A 23,531-nucleotide genomic window follows, 5' to 3' on the forward strand; every position below is an offset into this window, starting at 1 on the left:
AATATTGTCAAGTTTCTGTCATATGCCTTGTTCTACTGCCTGTAATACTGGTACAGTGAGCACATGAATACAGTAGCCATGATAGCAGGGATGGAAGCTATGCACGGATTTAGCAGCATACACTGTAGACATTGCCAAGTATCCAATCTTCTGTGTATATCTATCCTATTCTGCATTTAGGGACACAAGAAATACCATAGGGTAGGTCACAAATCCATTGGACTAACTATAAATTGAACTTAGGCCAGTGCTCCATTTACTTCCTATCCTCAGTTCCCACTCTAACTGGGGGTCATGATGGCATCTTGTGTATCCTGCCTGGCATGTGTCAACTAAGACTCCATGTTGAATGACCCTCAAATTCTGGTCTCAATATTTGTCTCTCACCTTTGTAAATTAATCTGGTAAATGGCTTGAGGAAATATTTTGTGGAATATTTATTGTATATCCTTATAGTGGCAGTCCAAAATTCTTCCTTAAGGGATCCTCCATTCCCTTTAATTGATAGGATCTAGATCTGAGAACAGGCTTATTTATGAAAACTGGGCAAAGATCATTATTTTTCTGTTGCAGCTTCCATTTCACCAACTCTGATTTTTTTCCTAACCAATCAAATCAACTAACTTTCTTATTATGTCTACATCTGTCTTACCCCTAGAAGAATTATAGTTTATTATATTAGACACCACCATAGATCTTTGTGAAACAAGACACTCTTACTGTCCATTATGTTAATTTTATCTAGCTGGCTTTTGGTAGTTAAGAGCTGCCACCTGGACCCTGCTTATCTGGAGTCTTATCATAGGAATTGAGTAAGGAGCTAAGTTCTCTGAAAGCATCTGCTATTATCAATATTGGTCTGCAGAGGACATTAAGCTCCTCAAATATGCTTTGCCTCTTCTACTGATACATTTTCTACTCTATTAATAGAGTGTGCCCTCAGGGACATCATAGGGAGTCTAGTTAGGTGATAGGTTCTCTGTACATAATAAATGCATTCCAATATTCCTAACTGTGATCCTTGTGACACTTTAATATTCTGTCAAGGCAGCTGCAGCAACTCCATTGCATTTACTGTAAATATAATTGTGTTAAAATTTTAATAAGATGTCCTTGTAGTATATTAGAACGGAATCTAGTGTTCATTTCCAGGAGCTTAATTCCTAAGTCTTGGGAAAATGTTTTCATGTCTTAAACTTCCCCACATCCAGCTTTATATTCTGTTTCTCTCCTAAGAAAAGTTCCTGATAATACATGTTAGCCAGGTCCTACATGTTTTAAAAAAGCTATTTCTTTTTATAGCAGAGGCTGTAGTTATTGCTCTGAAGGTGGTGAGTTAGGGCAAGGAGAGATTGTGAGAAGAACTATACCATTTTTCAGAGAACATGTTTACATGATCTCCACGTAGAGGTGGCTTCTCTCCTCTAGCAAGAGGGAAAAAACTACTTCCAGTTTGCAAGGTTCAGAGAAATCTAGATATTCATGTTTTTGAGGTGCCACTGTACAGATATCCATCATTACAGATGCAAATGTCTGACTCTTTCCCTTTTAGGATCCTGACTTTAATATAAACAGTCTGTTCATGTGCATTTTGTATCCTTTGAAATCTTGTGACCCTTATAATCATTTTAAGTGCTTTTCTCTATTCGGGATATAAAAATATCTTTAAATGCTTTCATGGAGGCTTATTTACTGTTACAGCATTCCCTAGTTAGTGGTTCTTTTTTTTCTATTTCTTTTATGGTTTTTATTTTTTCCATTATAGTTGATTTACAGTGTTCTGTCCATTTCTACTGTACAGCAAAGTGACCTAGTCATATCCATGTATATATATATATATACACACACACACACAAATATATATATTCCTATCCTCCATCATGTTCCATCACAAGTGACTGGATATAGTTCCCTCTGCTGTACAGCAGGATCTCATTGCTTATCAACTCTAAATGCAATAGTTTGTGTCTATTAATTCCAGCCTCCCACTCTATCCCACTCCCCCCTCCTCCCTTGACAACCATAAGTCTGTCTTCCAACTTCATGAGTTTCTTTTCTGTGGAAAGGTTGATTTGCGCAGTATATTCCAGATATAAGTGATATGATATGGTATTTGTCTTTCTCTTTCTGACTTACTTCACTTAGTATGAGAGTCTCTACTTTCATCCTTGTTACTGCAAATGGCATTGTTTTGTTCTTTTTTTTTGGCTGAGTAGTATTCCATTGTGTATATATACTACATCTTCTTAATCCATTCCTCTGTCAATGGAAATTTAAGTTGTTTCCATGTCTTGGCTATTGTGAATAGTGCTGCAATGAACATGTGGGCACATGTGTCTTTCAAGGACAGTTTTGTCCAGATATATGTCCAAGAGTGGTATTTCTAGGCCATATGGAAATTCTATATTTAGTTTTCTGAGGTACCTCCATACTGTTTTCCATAGTGGATGTACCAATTTACATTCCCACCAACAGTATAGGAGGGTACACTTTTCTCCACACCCTCTCCAGCGTTTGTTATTTGTCGACCTGTTAACGATGGTCATTCTGACAGGTGTGAGGTGATACCTCATAGTAGTGTTGACTTGCATTTCTCTAATAATCAATGATGTTGAGCAATTTTTCATGTGCTTGTTGGCCATCTGTATGTCTTTGGATAAATGTCTATTCAGGTCTTTTGCCCATTTCTCAGTGGGTTGATTTTTTTTTTTTATTGTTGATTTGTAAAAGTTGTTTGTATGTTTTAGAGATTAAGCCCTTGTCAGTTACATCATTTGAAACTCTTTTTTTGACCCAGAATCGCCAAAGCAATCCTGAGAAACAAAAACCAAGCAGGAGGCATAACTCTCCCAGACGTCAAGAAATACTACAAAGCCACAGTCATCAAAACAGTGTGGTACTGGTATCAAAACAGACAGACAGACCAATGGAACAGAATAGAGAATCCGGAAATTAACCCTGACACCTATGGTCAATTAATCTTTGACAAGGGAGGCAAGAACATAAAATGGGAAAAAGAAAGTCTATTCAGCAAGCATTGCTGGGAAACCTGGACAGCTGCATGCAAAGCAATGAAACTAGAACACACCCTCACACCATGCACAAAAATAAACTCCAAATGGCTGAAAGACTTAAATATACGACAGGACACCATCAAACTCCTAGAAAAAAACATAGGCAAAACACTCTCTGACATCAACATCATGAATATTTTCTCAGGTCAGTCTCCCAAAGCAATAGAAATTCGAGCAAACATAAACCCATGGGACCTCATCAAACTGAAAAGCTTTTGCACAGCAAAGGAAACCCAAAAGAAAACAAAAGGACAACTTACAGAATGGGAGAAAATAGTTTCAAATGATGCAACTGACAAGGGCTTAATCTCTAGAATATATAAGCAACTTATACAACTCAACAGCAAAAATACCAATCAATCAATGGAAAAATGGGCAAAAGACCTGAATAGACATTTCTCCAAAGAAGATATACAGATGGCCAACAAACACATGAAAAAATGCTCAACATCGCTGATTATAAGAGAAATGCAAATCAAAACTACCATGAGATACCACCTCACACCAGTCAGAATGGCCATCATTAATAAATCCACAAATAACAAGTGCTGGAGGGGCTGTGGAGAAAAGGAAACCCTCCTGCACTGCTGGTGGGAATGTAAACTGGTACAGCCACTATGGAGAACAGTTTGGAGATACCTTAGAAATCTATACATAGAACTTCCATATGACCCCTCAATCCCACTCCTGGGCATCTATCCGGACAAAGCTCTACTTAAAAGAGACACATGCGGAGTTCCCGTCGTGGCGCAGTGGTTAACGAATCCGACTAGGAACCATGAGGTCGCGGGTTCGGTCCCTGCCCTTGCTCAGTGGGTTAACGATCCGGCGTTGCCGTGAGCTGTGGTGAAGGTTGCAGACGCGGCTCGGATCCCGCGTTGCTGTGGCTCTGGCGTAGGCCGGTGGCTACAGCTCCGATTCATCCCCTAGCCTGGGAACCTCCATATGCCGCGGGAGCGGCCCAAGAAATAGCAACAACAACAACAAAAGACAAAAGACAAAAAAAAAAAAAAAAAAAAAAAAGAGACACATGCACCCACATGTTCATTGCAGCACTATTCACAATAGCCAGGACATGGAAACAACCCAAATGTCCATTGACAGAGGATTGGATTCGGAAGATGTGGTATATATACACGATGGAATACTACTCAGCCATAAAAAAGGATGACATCATGCCATTTGCAGCAACATGGATGGAACTAGCGAATCTCATCCTGAGTGAAATGAGCCAGAAAGACAAAGGCAAATACCATATGATATCACTTATAACTGGAATCTAATATCCAGCACAAATGAACATCTCCTCAGAAAAGAAAATCATGGACTTGGAGAAGAGACTTGTGGCTGCCTGATGGGAGGGGGAGGGAGTGGGAGGGATCGGGAGCTTGGGCTTATCAGTCACAACCTAGAATAGATTGACAAGGAGATCCTGCTGAATAGCATTGAGAACTATGTCTAGATACTCATGTTGCAACAGAAGAAAGGGTGGGGGAAAAACTGTAATTGCAATGTATACATGTAAGGATAACCTGACCCCCTTGCTGTACAGTGGGAAAATAAAAAAATTAAAAAAAAAAAAGAAAAGAAAATAGTGCTGCAATGAACATCGGGGTACAAGTGTCTTTGCGAGTCGTGGTTTTCTCTGGATAGATGGCCAGGAGTGGGATTGCTGGATCAAAGGGTGGTTCTATGCTTTAGTTTTCTGAGGACTCTCCATCCTGCTTTCCACAGTGGTTGCACCAATTTACAATCCCACCAACAGTGTACTGGGGTTCCTTTTTCTCCGCACCCTCTCCAGCACTTATTGTTTGTAGACTTTTGGATGATGGCCATTCTGGCTGGTGTAAGGTGGCACCTCAGAGAGGTTTTGATTTGCATTTCTCTACTAATGAGTGATGTTGAACATCTTTTCATGTGTTTTCTGGCCATCCATATGTCTTCTTTGGAGAACTGTCTGTTTAGATCTACTGCCCATTTTTGGATGAGGTTGTTTGTTTTTTTGGTATGGAGCTGCAGAAGGTGTTTATAAATTTTGGAGATGAATCCCTTGTCCGTTGATTCACTTGCAAAGATTTTCTCCCATTCTGTGGGTTGTCTTTTTGTGTTGTTTAGGGTTTCCTTTGCTGTGCAGAAACTTTGAAGTTTGATTAGGTCCCATTTGTTTATTTTTGTTTTTATTGTCAGTACTCTAAGAGGTGGATCTGAGAAGATGGGCAACGCCTGATCCTTAACCCACTGAGCAAAGCCAGGGATTGAACCCGCAACCTCATGGTTCCTAGTCTGATTCATTTCTGCTGCGTCACCATGGGAACTCTGTGGATTCTTTAGTTTTTGAAAAATTTCACATTGGTTTTCCGGGAATGGGTAAATCCAGATTGTGAAGCAAGTGCTTTTGTCTTAGACATGCAATATAATGTGTTTTTGAACCCCTTTGACTAAATCGAGATGTGTTTTTCTGAACCTTTTTTATTTCCCTATTTTTTCTTTCTTGCTTTAGCCCTTTACTTATGGGGACCATTTAAATGAAATTATTAGCAGTGCTTCCCCATTTGGCTTCACTTCAGAATAACTGGGATATGTGGAAATTTTAGAAATACAGAATCTAATTCCCGTGCCCTCCCCAGAGGCTATATTATTCTCTGTTTATGCTGCTTCTCTGGACAATATCATATAGTTTCAGGGCTTTAAATGCCAGCTACATGTTGATGGCTTTCAAATTTATGTTTCCAGTCTTTTCCACTAAGCATGAAACTGGTAATCCCGACCACCTAATTGCATTTACATTTGGATGTCTAACAAGAATATGAACCTAGGAGTTCCTGTGTGGCTCAGTGGGTTAAGGATCTGGCAGGGTCACTGCCGTAGCTCAGGTGGCCCAGGTTCAGTCCCTGGCCCCGGAACTTCCACATGCCATGGGTGTGGCGAAAGGGGAAAAGAGAAAGAATAAGAACCTAAACATGGCTAAACTAGAACTCTTGATTCCCACTGTGCCAAATCTGCTATCACCTCAATCTTCCTAATCATAGTCTATGGTACAAAGATCTGCCTATCACTGGCCAAAAACCGTAGTCATCCTTAATTATTCCTCTGCCATCACCTTGAAAGGCTGAACTAGTTCAAGTTTAACCTGTTCTTCCCATGTCTACTGTTACACTGAGCACCTGCCTTCTTTTTCCTGGATCACTCAATGGCCTCATATCTTGATCCCTGCTTAATTCATTCTCTGCGTGACAGCCAAAACTCTTCCTTTTTTTGGGGGGGAGGGGGGCGGGGAACATTCCTGCAGCATGCAGGAGTACTTGGGGCAGGATCAGACCTGTGCCATAGCAGTGACAACGCTGGATGCTGAACTGCTAGGTCACCAGAGGACTCTCCAAAAGAGTTCTTAAAAAAAAAGCTAAATAAAATATTTTCGTTTACCTGTCTGAAATCTTTCAAGACTCTTATGTACCTAGAACAAAATGTAGACTCCTTGAGATGGGGGCCAACCGAGATGGCAACAAAGGAGATTCCTGAACTCCACTCTTCCCATGGACACATCCAATGTGCAACAATACAGAGTATTTCTCTCTGAAAGAAATCCAGAAACTACTTGAGTGACTTCTCTACACCTTGAGTGGATGAGAAAATACTCACGTTCTGATGGGTGGAAATGATTGAGACACCCCCTCACCATAGCTCCCCCCTGCCCTGCCCTGCCCTGGCAGAGCACTATACAATTGGGAGAAACTCCCAGCTCCCAATTCCTCCCTGAGGAGCCCAGGGTTTGGACCTCATAAATGTCTATATTTTTTTGCTTTTTTTTAGGGCCACACCCGAGGCATATGGAGGTTCCCAGGCTAGAGGCCAAATCGGAGCTACAGCTGCCAGCCTACACCACAGCTATAGCAATGCCCGATCCAAGCTGTTTCTGTGACCTATACCACAGCTCACAGCAACACCGATCCTTAACCCACTGAGCGAGGCCAGGGATTGAACCCTCAGCCTCATGGATACTAGTCGGATTTGTTTCCACTGCACTACGAGGGGAACTCCAGAACCGCATTTTTAACACCCCAGCTTTCAAGAGTTCCATCTGAGGGTTGGACCCTCCAAACTCTTAACTCTGAAAGCCAGTGAGACTTGCATCCATGAGACCCTCAAGACTAGAGCAAAGAAAGAGGAGTTGTTAACAGATGTAGGAGACGTGACTCATTCCCCTGGGTTGACTGTTGAGGGAGCAAACAGAAAAGCTGATCTCCCAGGCTTTCCCTGAAAGAGGCCCATTGGCAAACTTTAAAAGCAGCTGCCCTAAGGGTCAGGCTTTTAATTTAGCCCACATCTGGTGGCTGGCTGTGATCGGCCCCAGAGACTGGGGAAACTGGTAGGCACCTTTTCTGCCATCTCCCAGTAGTCCCCTCCAAATCACCAGTATCTCCCTGGAAGGAGCTTGTATGCAAGTAATGTGCCTCAGAAATTTCACCGCGGCCCAAGGGACAGGTCCCTAGATGGGTAGGCTCTGATGACCGATGGGCCTTGCATTCGTGAATCCCACAGGACTGTAGCAAACAATGTTATACGATTGATATATGACACTGTGTATGTTCAAGATGTACAGTGTTACATTTAAATATAACATTATAATTACCACCATAATGTTAGCTAACACCTCCATCATGCCACATAATAACCACTTCTTTTTTTGTGACGAGAACATTTAAGACTTAGTCTCTTAGCAGTGGAAACATTTGTTTTGAATATGGTTGACTATAATCACCATGCTGTACCTTAGATTTCCTGAACTATTTAACCTTCTAGTTGTACTCTTAAACATCTCAGTTCCCCAGCTCTCTAGCCCCTGGCAGCCAGCATTCTACTGTCTGTTTCTAAGAGTGTCTGTTTTAGAATTCACGTACAAGTGGTAATGAGTAGGATTTGTCTTTCTCTGCTTAACTTCTCTGACTTAGCATCCTGACTTCAAAGTCCATTCATGTTGTTGCAGATGGCAAGATTTTCTTCTCATAGCAGAATAACATTCCTGTGTGTGTGTGTGTGTGTGTGTGTGTGTGTGTGTGTGTGTGTGTGTGTGTGTGTGTGTGGTATCACATCTTCTTTATCCATTCACCCACTGATGGACATAGTGGGTGTTTCTATGTATTGGCCATTGTGACTAATGCTGCAATAAACATCGAAGTTCAGGTATCTCTTTGGGATCCTGTTTTCATTTTCTTTGGCTATATTCCCAGAAGTGGAATTGCTGTGTTATATGGTAATTCTATTTTTAATTAAAAAACCCCTTCATATTCTTTTCCATAGCGGCTCAAACAATTTACATTCCCACCAACATACACAAAAGTTCCCCTTTTCTCCACATCCTGACAAACGCTTGTATTTTTTGCCTCCCAGATGCTAGCCATTCTACTAGGTGTAAGATGATATGTCATTCTGGTTTGGATGTGCATTTCCCGGATGATCCGTGAATTGAGCACCTCCTCATAAATGTGTTGGCCACTTGTATGCCGTCTTTGGAGAAATGTTTATTCACTTCCTCGGACTGTTTTTCAGTTGGGTTGTTTGGTTTTTGGCTATTGAGTTGAATGAGTTCTTTATATATTTTGGATATTAGCCTCTTATCTGAGACATGATTTGCAAATATTTTCTCCTATTCTGTAGGTTGCCTTTGTGTTTTGTAGATTGTCTCTTTTGGTTTTTCGTTTGATGTAGGCCCATTTGTTGATTTTTGCTTTTGCTGCTTGTGCTTTTAATGTCATATCCAAGCATTCTATTAAAATGGTCTCTTTTCTGGTTAGTTTGGTCCATTCTTCCAAAAATCTGTATTTGTTGGTAGTGCCAGGAGAGATTAGGGTGGTGTTTGCTTTTTTTTTTTCCCTTCCAGAATTTGATAGCACAATACATTTGATAAGACATTTATATTTCTTCCATTTCCAGTTGTTTTAGTGACAAATAATTCACTAGAATATTCCTTAGGAGTCTATTTAGGTGATACAAGCCCAAATTTCATGGATTAATTTTAAGTTCTGATTGGCTTTATTAGGTGATTCATGAACTGAGCACCGTCTCACCCAGGGGAATGGGTAACGTCTCCTACATCTGTTAACAACTCTAGAAGGGCATTACAAGGGGTTTTACAAATAGGAAAGTTTTTATAGGAAGAAAGGTGGGGTAAGGGAGTTAGTTAATAGCCAAAGAAAAGTAAAGATTTTTTTCATGCCAGAAAATCTTCTCTTTTGGGGGGAAGAAAATGGCAAGGGTTTTATCATGCCGGTTGCCTTTTCTTCCTCTGGGAGAATGGAGAGGGCCCATGTGACAGATTATACCTCATTGGTGCTGACCAGAAAGTTCCACATACTGGTTGATTAAGATCACATTGGTGGTGAAGGTTGAAACTGCAGTTAGGTTAGGTATTAAATCTAGATTTGGTATCATGGACTTTAGCACAAGTGATGTCATTTTGGGCCTCTGGTTTTCCTCTTTAACACGGGGAACTAGAAACATCTTCCAAGTCACCGCATAAGAGAGAATTCTTGTACGGTTTCTCTATATCAACACCTCGTATATTATTGCCATTTTGATTTTTTTGGATTTTATAATTATTATACTTTCTTTAGGAGACCTAAGTTTCATCTTACCTATGCATGTCTCTGAAACAAACCTGAAAAAAAAATAATTGCACGGATTTTTTTCCATGTATTTGAGTCTTGTAGTAATTGGGAACAGTACAGGAGGATTTTTTCTTCAAAATTAATCTTTATATTTCCAATTTGTCATAATGTCTGACATTATGTTAGGTACAATGTTTGGTACCTAAAGTAATTTGATTTATATTTAATATGTCTGATCATTGTGATATGTAATTTCTGGTTAATACATCTACTAGCCAGACATACTTGCCTTTCTTTGCAAAATCAAAACAGTAGACACACATGAAAATTTATGGCAGTCCATCAGTTTGTGTATTTACGTAACATCAAATTGCATGAAATGAATTTCATATGGGTGTTTGGATTTAGTGGTATTGAAAGGGCATTGATTTAATGATTTTTTTTGAAAGGTCATTGATTTCACGATTTTCTTTTTTTTTTTTTTTTTTTTTTTATTCTCCAAGAAAAGATATGAATATTTATTTGACTTTTTTTAATTTATTTATTTACTTATTTATTTTTTTAATTTTATTTTCCCACTGTACAGCAAGGGGGTCAGGTTATCCTTACATGTATACATTACAATTACAGTTTTTCCCCCACCATTTCTTCTGTTGCAACATGAGTATCTAGACATAGTTCTCAATGCTATTCAGCGGGATCTCCTTGTAAATCTATTCTAGGTTGTGACTGATAAGCCCAAGCTCCCGATCCCTCCCACTCCCTCCCCCTTCCATCAGGCAACCACAAGTCTCTTCTCCAAGTCCATGATTTTCTTTTCTGAGGAGATGTTCATTTGTGCTGGATATTAGACTCCAGTTATAAGTGATATCATATGGTATTTGCCTTTGTCTTTCTGGCTCATTTCACTCAGGATGAGATTCGCTAGTTCCATCCATGTTGCTGCAAATGGCATGATGTCATCCTTTTTTATGGCTGAGTAGTATTCCATCGTGTATATATACCACATCTTCCGAATCCAATCCTCTGTCAATGGACATTTCGGTTGTTTCCATGTCCTGGCTATTGTGAATAGTGCTGCAATGAACATGCGGGTGCATGTGTCTCTTTTAAGTAGAGCTTTGTCCGGATAGATGCCCAGGAGTGGGATTGCAGGGTCATATGGAAGGTCTATGTATAGATTTCTAAGGTATCTCCAAACTGTTCTCCATAGTGGCTGTACCAGTTTACATTCCCACCAACAGTGCAGGAGGGTTTCCTTTTCTCCACAGCCCCTCCAGCACTTGTTATTTGTGGATTTATTAATGATGGCCATTCTGACTGGTGTGAGGTGGTATCTCATGGTAGTTTTGATTTGCATTTCTCTTATAATCAGCGATGTTGAGCATTTTTTCATGTGTTTGTTGGCCATCTGTATATCTTCTTTGGAGAAATGTCTATTCAGGTCTTTTGCCCATTTTTCCATTGATTGATTGGTATTTTTGCTGTTGAGTTGTATAAGTTGCTTATATATTCTAGAGATTAAGCCCTTGTCAGTTGCATCATTTGAAACTATTTTCTCCCATTCTGTAAGTTGTCCTTTTGTTTTCTTTTGGGTTTCCTTTGCTGTGCAAAAGCTTTTCAGTTTGATGAGGTCCCATGGGTTTATGTTTGCTCGAATTTCTATTGCTTTGGGAGACTGACCTGAGAAAATATTCATGATGTTGATGTCAGAGAGTGTTTTGCCTATGTTTTCTTCTAGGAGTTTGATGGTGTCCTGTCGTATATTTAAGTCTTTCAGCCATTTGGAGTTTATTTTTGTGCATGGTGTGAGGGTGTGTTCTAGTTTCATTGCTTTGCATGCAGCTGTCCAGGTTTCCCAGCAATGCTTGCTGAATAGACTTTCTTTTTCCCATTTTATGTTCTTGCCTCCCTTGTCAAAGATTAATTGACCATAGGTGTCAGGGTTAATTTCCGGATTCTCTATTCTGTTCCATTGGTCTGTCTGTCTGTTTTGATACCAGTACCACACTGTTTTGATGACTGTGGCTTTGTAGTATTTCTTGAAGTCTGGGAGAGTTATGTCTCCTGCTTGGTTTTTGTTTCTCAGGATTGCTTTGGCGATTCTGGGTCTTTTGTGGTTCCATATAAATGTTTGGATTGTTTGTTCTAGTTCTGTGAACAATGTCATGGGTAATTTGATAGGGATTGCACTGAATCTGTAGATTGCTTTGGGTAGGATGGCCATTTTCACAATATTGATTTTTCCAATCCAGGAACATGGAATATCTTTCCATTTCTTTACATCTTCTTTAATTTCCTTGATTAAGGTTTTATAGTTCTTGGCATATAGGTCCTTTACCTCTTTGGTCAGGTGTATTCCGAGGTATTTGATTTTGTGAGGTACAATTTTAAAAGGTATCGTATTTTTGTATTCCTTTTCTAGTGTTTCATTGCTGGTATACAGAAATGCAACTGACTTCTGAATGTTAATCTTATATCCTGCCACTTTGCTGAATTTATTAATCAGTTCAAGGAGTTTTGGGGTTGAGTCCTTAGGGTTTTCTAGGTATAGAATCATGTCATCTGCATACAGTGACAGTTTGATCTCTTCTCTTCCTATATGGATGCCTTTGATTTCTTTTGTTTGTCTAATTGCTGTGGCTAAGACTTCCAAAACGATGTTGAAGAGCAGTGGTGAGAGTGGGCATCCCTGTCTTGTTCCAGATTTGAGTGAGAAGGCTTTCAGTTTTTCCCCATTGAGGATTATATTTGCTGTGGGTTTATCATAAATGGCTTTGATTATATTCAGGAATGTTCCCTCTATACCCACTTTGGCGAGGGTCTTGATCATGAATGGATGTTGAACTTTGTCAAATGCTTTTTCTGCATCTATTGAGATGATCATATGATTTTTGACTTTTTTTTTGTTAATGTGGTGTATGATGTTGATTGATTTGCGTATGTTGAACCATCCTTGTGAACCTGGGATGAACCCAACCTGGTCATGGTGTATAATTTTTTTGATATGTTGTTGGATTCGGTTGGCTAAGCTTTTGTTGAGAATTTTTGCATCTATATTCATCAATGATATTGGGCGATAGTTTTCTTTTTTGGTGGTATCTCTGCCTGGTTTTGGAATGAGGGTGATGGTGGCCTCATAGAATGTCTTTGGGAGTATTCCTTCTTCTTCAACCTTTTGAAAGAGTTTAAGGAGGATGGGCACCAATTCCTCTTTATATGTTTGATAGAATTCACCTGTGAAGCCATCTGGTCCTGGACTTTTATTTGTAGGGAGTGATTTTATGACCTCTTCAATTTCATTTCTAGTGATCGGTCTGTTCAGTTGGTCTGTTTCTGCTTGATTCAGTTTTGGCAGGCTGTAAGATTCTAGAAAATTGTCCATTTCTTCCAGATTGTCAAACTTATCGCCATATAGTTGTTCATAGTATTCTCTTATGGTTTTTTGTATTTCTGCTGTATCCGTTGTGATTTCTCCTTTTTCATTTATAATTTTGGTTATTTGGGTTCTTTCTCTCCTCTTTTTAGTGAGTCTGGCCAGGGGTTTATCAATTTTGTTCACCTTTTCAAAGAACCAGCTCTTGGTTTTATTAATTTTCTCTATTGTTTTTTGAGTCTCTATTTTATTGATTTCTTCTTTGATCTTTATAATTTCCTTCCTTCTGCTGACTTTAGGACTTTTTTGTTCTTCTTTTTCTAATTCATTTAGGTGGAGGGTTAAGTTGTCAATTTGGGATCTTTCTTCTTTTTTGAGAAAGGCCTGGATTGCTATAAATTTCCCTCTGAGCACTGTTTTCGCAGCATCCCATAGATTTTGAGAGGTTGTGTCTTCATTATCATTTGTTTCAAGGTAGTTTTTAATTTCCTTCTTGATTTCCTCATTGACCCATTGGTTTTTTAGTAGCATGTTGTTTAGTCTCCATGGAGTAGGTTTTTTCTCTTTGCTTTTCCCATGGTTGATTTCTAATTTCATGGCATTGTGGTCAGAGAAGATACTTGAGATAATTTCTATGCTCCTAAATTTATTGAGATTCGCTTTGTGTCCCAATATGTGGTCGATTCTTGAGAATGTTCCATGAGCATTTGAGAAGAATGTGTATTCTGCTTTTTTTGGATGTAGTGTCCTGAAGATATCAATTAAGTCTAACTTTTCTATTGTTTCCTTTAGGATCTCTGTTGCTTTATTGGTTTTCTGTCTGGAGAATCTGTCCATTGATGTGAGGGGGGTATTTAGGTCTCCTACTATGATTGTATTCTCATCAATATCTCCCTTTATGTCTGTTAATATTTGTTGTATGTATCTGGGTGCTCCTATGTTTGGGGCATATATGTTGATGATAGTAACATCCTCTCCTTGGATGGATCCCTTAATCATTAAATAGTGTCCTTCTTTGTCTTTCTTTATGTCTTTTGTTTTAAAGTCTATTTTGTCTGATATGAGCGTTGCAACTCCTGCTTTTCTGTCATGTCTATTGGCATGAAATACTTTTCCCCAGCCTTTCACTTTCAATCTATATGTATCTTTTGTCCTAAGGTGAGTTTCTTGTAGGCAGCATATTGAAGGTTTTTGCCTTTTTATCCACTCAGCCACTCTGTGTCTTTTGATTGGGGCATTCAGTCCATTGACATTTAAGGTGATAATTGATAGATGATTATTTATTGCCATTTGATCCTCGTGTTCCAGTTGATTCTATGGTTCTCCATTCTTCTTTTTTTTTTTTTTTTTTTTTTTTTGGGTGGATGGTCTCCTGTTATTATCTGCTTGAGTGTATTTTTTTTTTTTTCATTTTTTGCAAATGCAATATTTGGTTTTGGCTTGTGGTTGCCCTGTTTTTTAAGTATGCTAACCCCTTCCCATAATTGTGTGTTTTAGCCTGATGGTCCTGTAAGTTCAAACACTTCATTATTATATTAAAATTAAGAAGAGAGACATACATACAAACAAAAAGGATTATTTACCTCCTAACATCCCTTGCCCACATTTTATGGTTTTGATGACTCTTTTATTTTTTTCTTTTTAATTTTATTTTGTTTGAAGCATGTTCATGATTAAATCTGTATGCTGGCTTATTTGAGTGACTTCTCTCTGATTACGGTTTCCTCAGTCCTAGTTCTTCCTCTTCTTCTTCTTCTTTTTTTTTTTTTCTTTTCTTTTTTCTTCCCTTTCCTTCCTTTCTTTTTGGTTTAGAGAAGCCCTTTCAATATTTCCTTTAACCTGGGTTTTGTGTTGCTGTATTCTTTAAGTTTTTGTTTGTTGGAAAAAATTTTTATTTCCCCTTCTATTTTAAATGATATTCTTGCTGGATAAAGTATTCTAGGTTGCATATTTTTTCCTTTTAGCACTTTAAATATCTCTTGCCATTCCCTCCTGGCCTGTAGTGTTTCTGTAGAGAAATCAGCTGATATTCTTATGGGGGTTCCCTTGTAGATAACATTCTGTTTTTCTCTTGCTGCCTTTAGGATCCTCTCTTTATCACTAACTTTTGCCATTTTTATTATGATGTGTCTTGGTGTGGTTCTGTTTGGGTTCAGTTTGTTTGGGGCCCTCTGTGCTTCTTGTATCTTGAATCCAGTATCCTTTAGATTTGGGAAGTTTCCAGCGATAATTTCTTCAAATATATTTTCCATTCCCTTATCTTTTTCTACTCCTTCTGGAATTCCTATTATGCGTAGATTGGCCCGCTTTATATTATCCCATAGGTCTCTTATATTGCTTTCCAGTTTTTTGATTCGGTTTTCTGTCTGTTGACCAGATTGAGTGATTTCCATTATTCTATCTTCCATATCACTGATTCGTTCTTCTGCATTATTCATTCTGGTTTTTACTGCCCCTAGTTCAGTTTGCATCTCTGCAAATGAATGTTCTAGTTTTTCTTGGCTCCTCCTTATATTTTCTAGCTCCTTTCTGAGGGTATCTGCATTACTGTTCATATCTTCTCTTAATTCCTTCAGTATTTTCAGTATTTCTCTTTTGAATTCTAGGTCTGTCTGACTGCAGAGATCTGTTTCATTGTTGACTGTTTTAGGTGAGTTCTCCTGTTGGTTTGACTGGGGGTGGTTTCTCAGCTTCTTCATCTTGCTTGTTGTCTTCTTTCTCCAGAGGGAGTTGTACTCTCCGTTATCGGGTATTGTTTGCCTTGTCACTGCCGTGGAATATTTCCTGAGGGCTGTCGTTGTTGGTCAATCTTTTTTGAGGCAGTGTGGCTTTTCTGGAGTGTTGATGGAACTAACAGTGTTTCTTTGAAGCAAAGGAGGACTTCCTGAGGGCAGACTGGACTGGGAGGTCCACCCCACGATGGTAGCAGATTTCACTTGGTTCTCAGCACCCCCTGGGGTCTTGGGCAGGTAGCAGGGCCCTTGGAGACTCAAGAGGCTCCTCCCCAGGGCAGCCCGATTCAGAAAGACCGTCTGAGATCTTTTCCTAAGTCGGCCAGGCTTGTTGCAGCTTTTCTGGGCTGCAGGGGGTCCTGCCTGGAGCTGGCAGTCCTATGCAGCTGGTCCACTAGGTCTCAGCACCCCTTGGGGTCTTGGGCGGGTAGCAGGGCCCTTGGAGACTCAAGAGGCTCCTCCCCAGGGCAGCCCGACTCAGAAAGACCGTCGGAGATCTTTTCCCGACTCGGCCAGGCTTGTTGCAGCTTTTCTGGGCTGCAGGGGGTCCTGCCTGGAGCTGGCAGTCCTATGCAGCTGGTCCACTAGGTCTCAGCACCCCTTGGGGTCTTGGGCGGGTAGCAGGGCCCTTGGAGACTCAAGAGGCTCCTCCCCAGGGCAGCCCGACTCAGAAAGACCGTCGGAGATCTTTTCCTAAGTCGGCCAGGCTTGTTGCAGCTTTTCTGGGCTGCAGGGGGTCCTGCCTGGAGCTGGCAGTCCTATGCAGCTGGTCCACTAGGTCTTAGCACCCCCTGGGGTCTTGGGCGGGTAGCAAGGCCCTTGGAGACCCAAGAGGCTCCTCCCCGGGGGAGCCCGTCTCAGAAAAACCGTCGGAGAATTAGGTCGATCTATTCACGGCCTGGCTAGGCTTGTTCTAGCTTTTCTGGGCTGCAGGCCTTTTCTAGGGGGCTGGTGGTGTTTGGTGCTGCTCTGTGGAAGTGTAGCCCCTCCAAAGGGCAAGCAGGCCTGTGCAGGGAGAGCCCCTGCGGTGGTAGGCTTCAGGCAATTGTTGAGGCCAGCCCTCCTGGGTGGCAGGCAGCCCCAGGTTCCGCGAGAGCGTAGGGGGTGGTGGGGGTGGGGGGAGGGAATGCACTGGGAAGCACAGCTTTCTGCTAGCTAGCGGGCCTGTAAGCTTGCTGTGGCGTGGGGGGTATTCTATGGGGACCCACCCCTTCTTCTCTCCCCTCCCCAGCACGGGCGCAGACCAGGCTCTTCTCCCAGGTTCCCTCTGAGGCGGCTTTCCACTTCCCCGCCCCTAGAGTATTGCTCCCTTCCTCTGCGACAGCTTTGTTTTCTAGTCTCCCAGGCAGTCTCTGCCCCGTCAAATGGTTTAGAGACCTCCCAAGCAGTTTCCGCTCTTCCCCGCCCCCCTAGCCCGGGGACTAATCTCTGGAGCCGAGGTCTCGGTGCCCAGCCCCCACCCAGGCGTCCCCCGGCCCTTTCTTGGGGACTAACCTTCGGAGGTGAGGTCTCGGTGCCCAGCCCCCACCCAGGCGTCCCCCAGCCCCCTCTCGGGGACCAACCTTCAGAGGCGAGGTCTCGGTGCCCAGCCCCCACCCAGGCGTCTCAATTTTTGGTGACTGTGCCCGTAGTTCAGATGGTCCGTTGGGTTCTTGATCCGTTTTTCCGTACTCCAACTTACTGCTACACTCTTCTCTGCATCTGGGGATTCCTCCGGTTCATTTGATCTTTCGCCCGGTAGGAGACTTTCCAGGGTGCAGGATCTCTTTCTCCTCCGCAGTTCCCTTTCGGGAGCGCCCGTCCCGCTCGGATTCACCTTCTCTCACTCTCCTCTTTTCTCCTGTTCTGCCCAATAATGTCACGAACTTCTTGCCATTATTGGAGTTTAGGTTCCTCTGCCAGCGATTTGTTGCTGTTCTGTGCGAGTCATTTCTTCTGTAGATGTGCTTTTTTTGTTGTGTTTGTGGGAGAGGGCGAGTGTGTCCCCCTACTCCTCCGCCATCTTGTCCTCTCTCCCACGATTTTCTTTTTTTTGGGAATCATTTTCAGGCAGAGCTACTTGATTAGTGAATGTCGTTAGTGGAAGGAATATTAAATAATACATATGTTCTTTTCTTTATGATATTTGTCTTAAATTTATTTCAACTTTTATTGAGACATCAGTGGGACATATAAAATTGTATTGGTTTTAGGTGTACAATGTTATAGTTACTATAATGAGTTAACTTTCATCACCACACACAGTTACAATTTTTTTTTTTTCTTGTGGTGGGAACTTTTAAGTTTTCCTCTTAGCAACTCTCAAATAAACCACATAGCATTGCTAAGTACAGTCACCACGCTGTATGTTACATCCCCGGGGCTCATTTATCTTATAACTGGATGTCTGCACCTTTTGACCACCTTTGCCTATTTTACCAATTCCCATTTGTGGAGCAGGGTGGGGCCCTGCTCTCTGGCAAGTACCGATCTGTTTTCTGTATCAATATGTTGAGTCTTTTTTTAGATGTGACGTGTATGTGAAGTCATATACTATTAGTCTTTGATTTATTTCACTTAGCTTAAGGCTTTCAAGTTCCATCTTTTTTTTTTTTTTTTTTTTTTTTTTGCAAATGGCAGCATCTCCTTCCTTTTTATGGCTAAATAATATATTAATATATTATTATTTACATAATTGCATAGATTTTTCAGGTGTTTACATCATATTAATCATATAATAACTATGGATATATATATATATATACCGCATTTTCTTTATCTGTCATATTTCTTTGCTAAAGCAAAAGCAGTGGTTCCCAAATGTTGACCATATAACATTTAAACACACAAGGTGATTTCTCATAATACCTTTCACACAGTGGGCATTTCATTCATGTATTCTTATTGATTGCTCAATCTGGTTTCTGTTTATCAACACATTTTTAATCTCTGAGGCTTTTTACTTATATTCTTTGTTCTAAGAGACATCTGTGCTGGTTTTTAGCCTCCATGACTTTACCACACCCTATTCACCTTGATGTTTTCTGCTGTTTTCAGATCTTATAGAACCTTTAGAGTTCATCTCAAGTGCCATCTACTTCATAAACCTATTTCCGTTTCCTCCTAATCAGACTTATCCATTACTTTTCTGAGAGCCTTTGTACTTTTTGCCTGTGCAGAATAATTTAGCACGTATGGTTAAGTCGTTGCGGGGTAGATTCTAATTATATTATGCAATGTTGTTTTTTCAAATAGATAAAATGGTGTTACTTTTGCTTGCATATATAGTTTCACATTTAAACTTATGATACAGAGATCAGGAAGCACGCAATTAATTCTGTCAATCAGATTCATCATTTGCTTGCCTTGAAAAGTCTGCTGGCTCCAAGTGACAGTGCTCTGCCTGGCCCCCAGCACTGTCCCAATTTGGAAAGTCTCTCCACTGCCTACACACACACGAGATATCCACTACTGTTTGTTCTGTGTAGAGACAAAGATTGTGAAGCTAAGTTTAGGCAACCATTGAAAGAAGTGGCAGGAAAATAGGGAGATCACTTTAATATCCATTTTAAATTAAACACACAGAGGCTTGGAACAAATTAAGCAATTTTTTTCTCAAGTGGAGAGAAATTGAGGGTCAATGACTGGTCTTCTGAGTCCTAGTCTAATGTGTTTGTATCATACAATTTTTCCCCCTCATTAATCTTTTCTACTTCTGCAAGAATATTGACACTGTGCTAGCAGAGCATTTAAGTTAGATGAGCTAGAGCATCTGTGGTAAACTCTCATGGATGTTGATGTGAGACTCAGTTAGGAAAGTAACCTTTCCTCAAGGAGAAAATTAGATTTAATTACTATTACTCTTACTATTACACTTACATTTTTCAAGCGACATATTATTCCACAAGTGTGATATCAGGCTAACTAAATTATGGAAGTCCTGATTAGCTTATAGAAGTTCAGTGTCTTGAAAGGATTTATTGTAATTTAATGTAAATTCCAAGTATATACCCATTAATTGTGAGAAATAAAAGGGAGGTTAAGTATTTGAAATTTTGGTTCAATTTGCAACCCAAATGCCAAAGACTGGAAAAGAGAATAAAAGTAAGTGTAAGCAAGAAAACAAACAATGATGAGCATAACCTGTAATTTTCTCCTGAGTCCATTACTATTGTGTATTTTGTGTGCTTGGATAATTGAAGATAGCAAAGTCTTAATGTATTTTCTAGCCCTATTAATTATAGATGGTACTAAGTTAAGAGCAGACTTAGCACAGAACTTATGTACTCTCTGTGAACCTTTTTTTGTGGGATGGTGAGCTGTTTCTGAAGGCAACTCTAAAAAGGTATTATGTGGTCCATAAGAACGTTGACACTATTCTTTATCAAATTAAACATGTTTTATGTGAGTCATTATTGTCGTTCAGACTGGGGAAGTGAAAATTATCCAAAGACTCCTCCTTTCTTTACATTTCAAGAATTGTAATGTGATAGAGGAGAAAATATTACCTTTTCTTTTACTTTTAAAGTCCAACAATGTATCCAAAGTTCCAAATCCATCCAGATTATAATTATTAATAAGGATTACAATTATTAAACAAAGCCGTCTTTTAGAGATAGGTTTTAGATCATGGAAAAATACCAAAGTTTTATTCATCATCACATTTTCCCATAAAAATATAAACATTATACCATGATATAGGACAATGAAAATATTTATTTTATGAAATTCCACTACATACACATATTAGTACAATCCCTCAAAATTTATGTAAATTCCATGTAGATTTATGTCAAAAGCCTAACTCACCTCCAACTTGTCATATTTTCTTTCCATTGGGATTGAGACAATGATGAAATAAATCTTTCATGAATGAATGAGAAATGAGTAAGCCTTTTTTGTCACCTTTAAAATCCTTTAATTTGTGCCTTCTTACTCCTGTGTATCATGATAAAGAGGTAGATAGGCTTAAGTAACTTAGAGCCATTACTCAAGATAATGATATTGATGTCATGATTAGACGTCAGAAAAGGTAGGGTGGTTATATTGTTTGCATCCACAAAGTGTTTGCATATAAGAATTATTACATAAATCGATCTCTGTGATCTAGGGATTACTTGCCTCAGTAAAAACGAAAGTTAGATAACCTTATTATTGCCTCCATCACATTAATTTTTTCTATGACTTCCAGGTCCTTTTTGATTTAGTAGATTTGTGATCAACTCTCATCAGCTTCTTCAGTGCCTCCTTCATGTCTTTATTCCTTAAAGTGTAAATGAGAGGGTTGAGACTTGGTGTGATGATGGTGTAAAAGAGGGTGAGAAATATGACCTGACCTCTGGAGGCATTGTTACCTGGTTGCAGGTACATGTAGATAATAGCTCCGTAGAAGATAGACACCACGGTGAGATGAGATCCACAGGTATTGATTGCTTTCCGCTGGCCTGCCCTTGACTTCATTCTCAGCACAGCTTTGGCAATGTAGCCATAGGATATAAGAATAAGGATGAGTGGTGTAAGGACAATGGCGATGCCTAAAGCAAAAACAGACAATTCAACTGCTGTGGTGTCTATACAAGCTATCTTGAGCATAGCTGGCAACTCACACAAGAAATGATCCAGAAGGTTGTTTCCACATCTAGGCAGATTCAGAGTGAGTGTACACAGTACAACAGAATTGGCCAAACTAATGCTCCAGACCATGATAATCATCTTGAGACATAAATGTGGGTTCATGATTACCAAATAATGGAGGGGCTTACAAATAGCTGTGAAACGATCGTAGGACATAACAGCTAGGAGAAGGCACTCGATGGAGCCCAACCACATATAAACATAGAGCTGAATGACACAGCCCCCATAGCTGATGGTCTTATGAGGCCCCCACAAGTTAACCAGCATCTGAGGGACGATGCTGGTTGTGAAACATAGGTCTAGGAAAGATAAATTCCGGAGGAAGAAGTACATTGGTGTGTGGAGGTGGGAGTCCAGGAGAGACGCAAGAATGATGGCTGTGTTGCCGACCAGTGTGATCAAGTAGAAGGTGGCGACAACTCCTGACAGGGCCATCTCCAGTTTGGGATGGTCAGAGAAGCCCAGCAGAATGAAATCATGCAGAGAAGTAGAGTTTCTTTGGCCCATAGTCCTTCAGTGCCCAAATCCTAAACTGATTTTGGGGTTGGAGAAGGAGAGGGAGGAGAGGGTAGGAGGAAGAGTAGGTGGAGGAAGAGGAGGAGGAGGAGAAGAAGGAGAAGGAATGTGTCAACATAGAGTAAAAATTTGATGAGATACAGAAGTAAACAAGGTAGAGAATTTATACAAATAATTGAAAAAATTAATGGTACAAGTAAAAATTATGGCCAAGTAAGTCTGGTATTTGTAGGTTCTTTTAAAGTAATAAATTTAATATTATATTTTTATCTAGATGACCTTACCTCTTAAATTCAGACCTAGCTCTTAAACTTAGGGTCTGAATTTTCTCTTATGTCAGTCTGGAAGTTTGGACTAGAACTTTTTCTAAAATAGTGTGATTGTGTGATTATCCATAAAACTCAGCTACTTGATGTGGGAATATTATTCTTTAACTGAGTTAGTGAATTCACTTATTACATCTAATTATTTGGCTTTTGTTGGAATGAAGGATTAGTCCTCTTTTCCATTAGTTATTTACCAATTTGATTTACACCTTTGACTTTCTGATATATTATGTAGTAGATCTGGCATGATTCCTTGGTACCTTTATCTTTCTCAACTCAGTACCTAGTTTATCACCCAAACTGGTACATTTGAATTCAAACATATTTGTTAACCATCCTCTCACTTAAAAATATGTCCTCCATCACTATGCTAATCCAAAAAAGTACCATTCTGGTGAGTGTTGTTGATAATGAGGAAGACTCTACATGTGTATAGGGAGGGCATAAATGGGAAATATCTGTACCTTTCTCTCAATTTTGTTGTAAACCTGAAACAGCTCTACAAATAAAGTTGAATAAAAAGATAGAAAACTTAGAGAAAAATATATGAATGAAAATTAAATTTAAATATCAAACTGGTGACACTTTCTCTCTGTATAGTACCAAAGTTGTGCTTACTGTTTGTTATACCATTTCAATCTATTTCCTGAATATTATGAAGAAATTGCTTCAAACTATGGCCATGATTCATAAGTGGATACATTTATAAGACTAAGTGGTATGGCTGAGACAGTTGTTTTGAGAGAGCCGTTTGGTGATTTCCTCAGAACTAGCTTCCCAAGAATTATTTGAGTCTAGGTTCTGCCATTGACCAAGTTGGATAGTTAGAAAAAATTAACTTTCTGAAATGTATTACAAGCTTTTATACACCATTAGAATTATATATTGTCTGAGCAGGGGGTGAATTAATAATTAATGATTACTTATTTTGATAGGCATATGTTTTATGTAACCTCTGAATAAGACAGAACTTCAGTTAAAATTATATGAATGCAAAAATGAAAATTCTTTTAAAATTAAAGACAATACCATACAATTAATTTCTTAACTATTTCAATTATTATTGTAGCCTCGAAAGATTAATTTGGGAAGGGAAAATACCCATCTATTAAAAATCTCCCATAGGAAATCTCCCCGTAATTTTTCATGCTCATTGTGAGATTTAGAAATGGATCAAAAATGTGAATTCTTTCTAGCTCTTCAGTCTTCATGAATAAAATATTACATTTCAAGCCTTCATTTTCAATTTAATCTACATTTCTCTCTTTTTAAAAATGCTGAATCAAGGA

General features: G+C 39.6%; 1 protein-coding gene and 1 long non-coding RNA gene across 3 annotated transcripts in view; one reads left to right on the forward strand and one right to left on the reverse strand.

The window, feature by feature from the left end:
- The window catches only part of LOC110257996 (uncharacterized), an 819,260-nt gene that overhangs the window by 193,212 nt on the left and 602,517 nt on the right, over positions 1–23,531 (forward strand). Inside the window, exon 3 of one of the 2 annotated variants that reach the window (XR_014809831.1) lies at positions 2,798–4,097. The exons of the other annotated variant lie outside the window; for it this stretch is intronic. This is a non-coding gene — a long non-coding RNA (uncharacterized LOC110257996). Of the gene's footprint in view, positions 1–2,797; positions 4,098–23,531 lie in introns of those variants that run through there. 2 annotated transcript variants of the gene reach the window in all.
- Positions 18,402–22,753, reverse strand: LOC110258743 (olfactory receptor 2W1-like). Its single transcript, XM_021082011.2, has one exon. The coding sequence runs from the start codon at positions 21,905–21,907 to the stop codon at positions 20,945–20,947; it is 963 nt and encodes a 320-aa protein (XP_020937670.2). The 5' UTR covers positions 21,908–22,753; the 3' UTR covers positions 18,402–20,944.

This window comes from Sus scrofa, chromosome 7 (genome assembly GCF_054392235.1).
Source record: "Sus scrofa isolate SSC_HxYL_T2T_F1_AM1 chromosome 7, Sscrofa_HxYL_maternal_Yorkshire_Landrace_v2.0, whole genome shotgun sequence".
NCBI classification, from domain to species: domain Eukaryota; kingdom Metazoa; phylum Chordata; class Mammalia; order Artiodactyla; family Suidae; genus Sus; species Sus scrofa.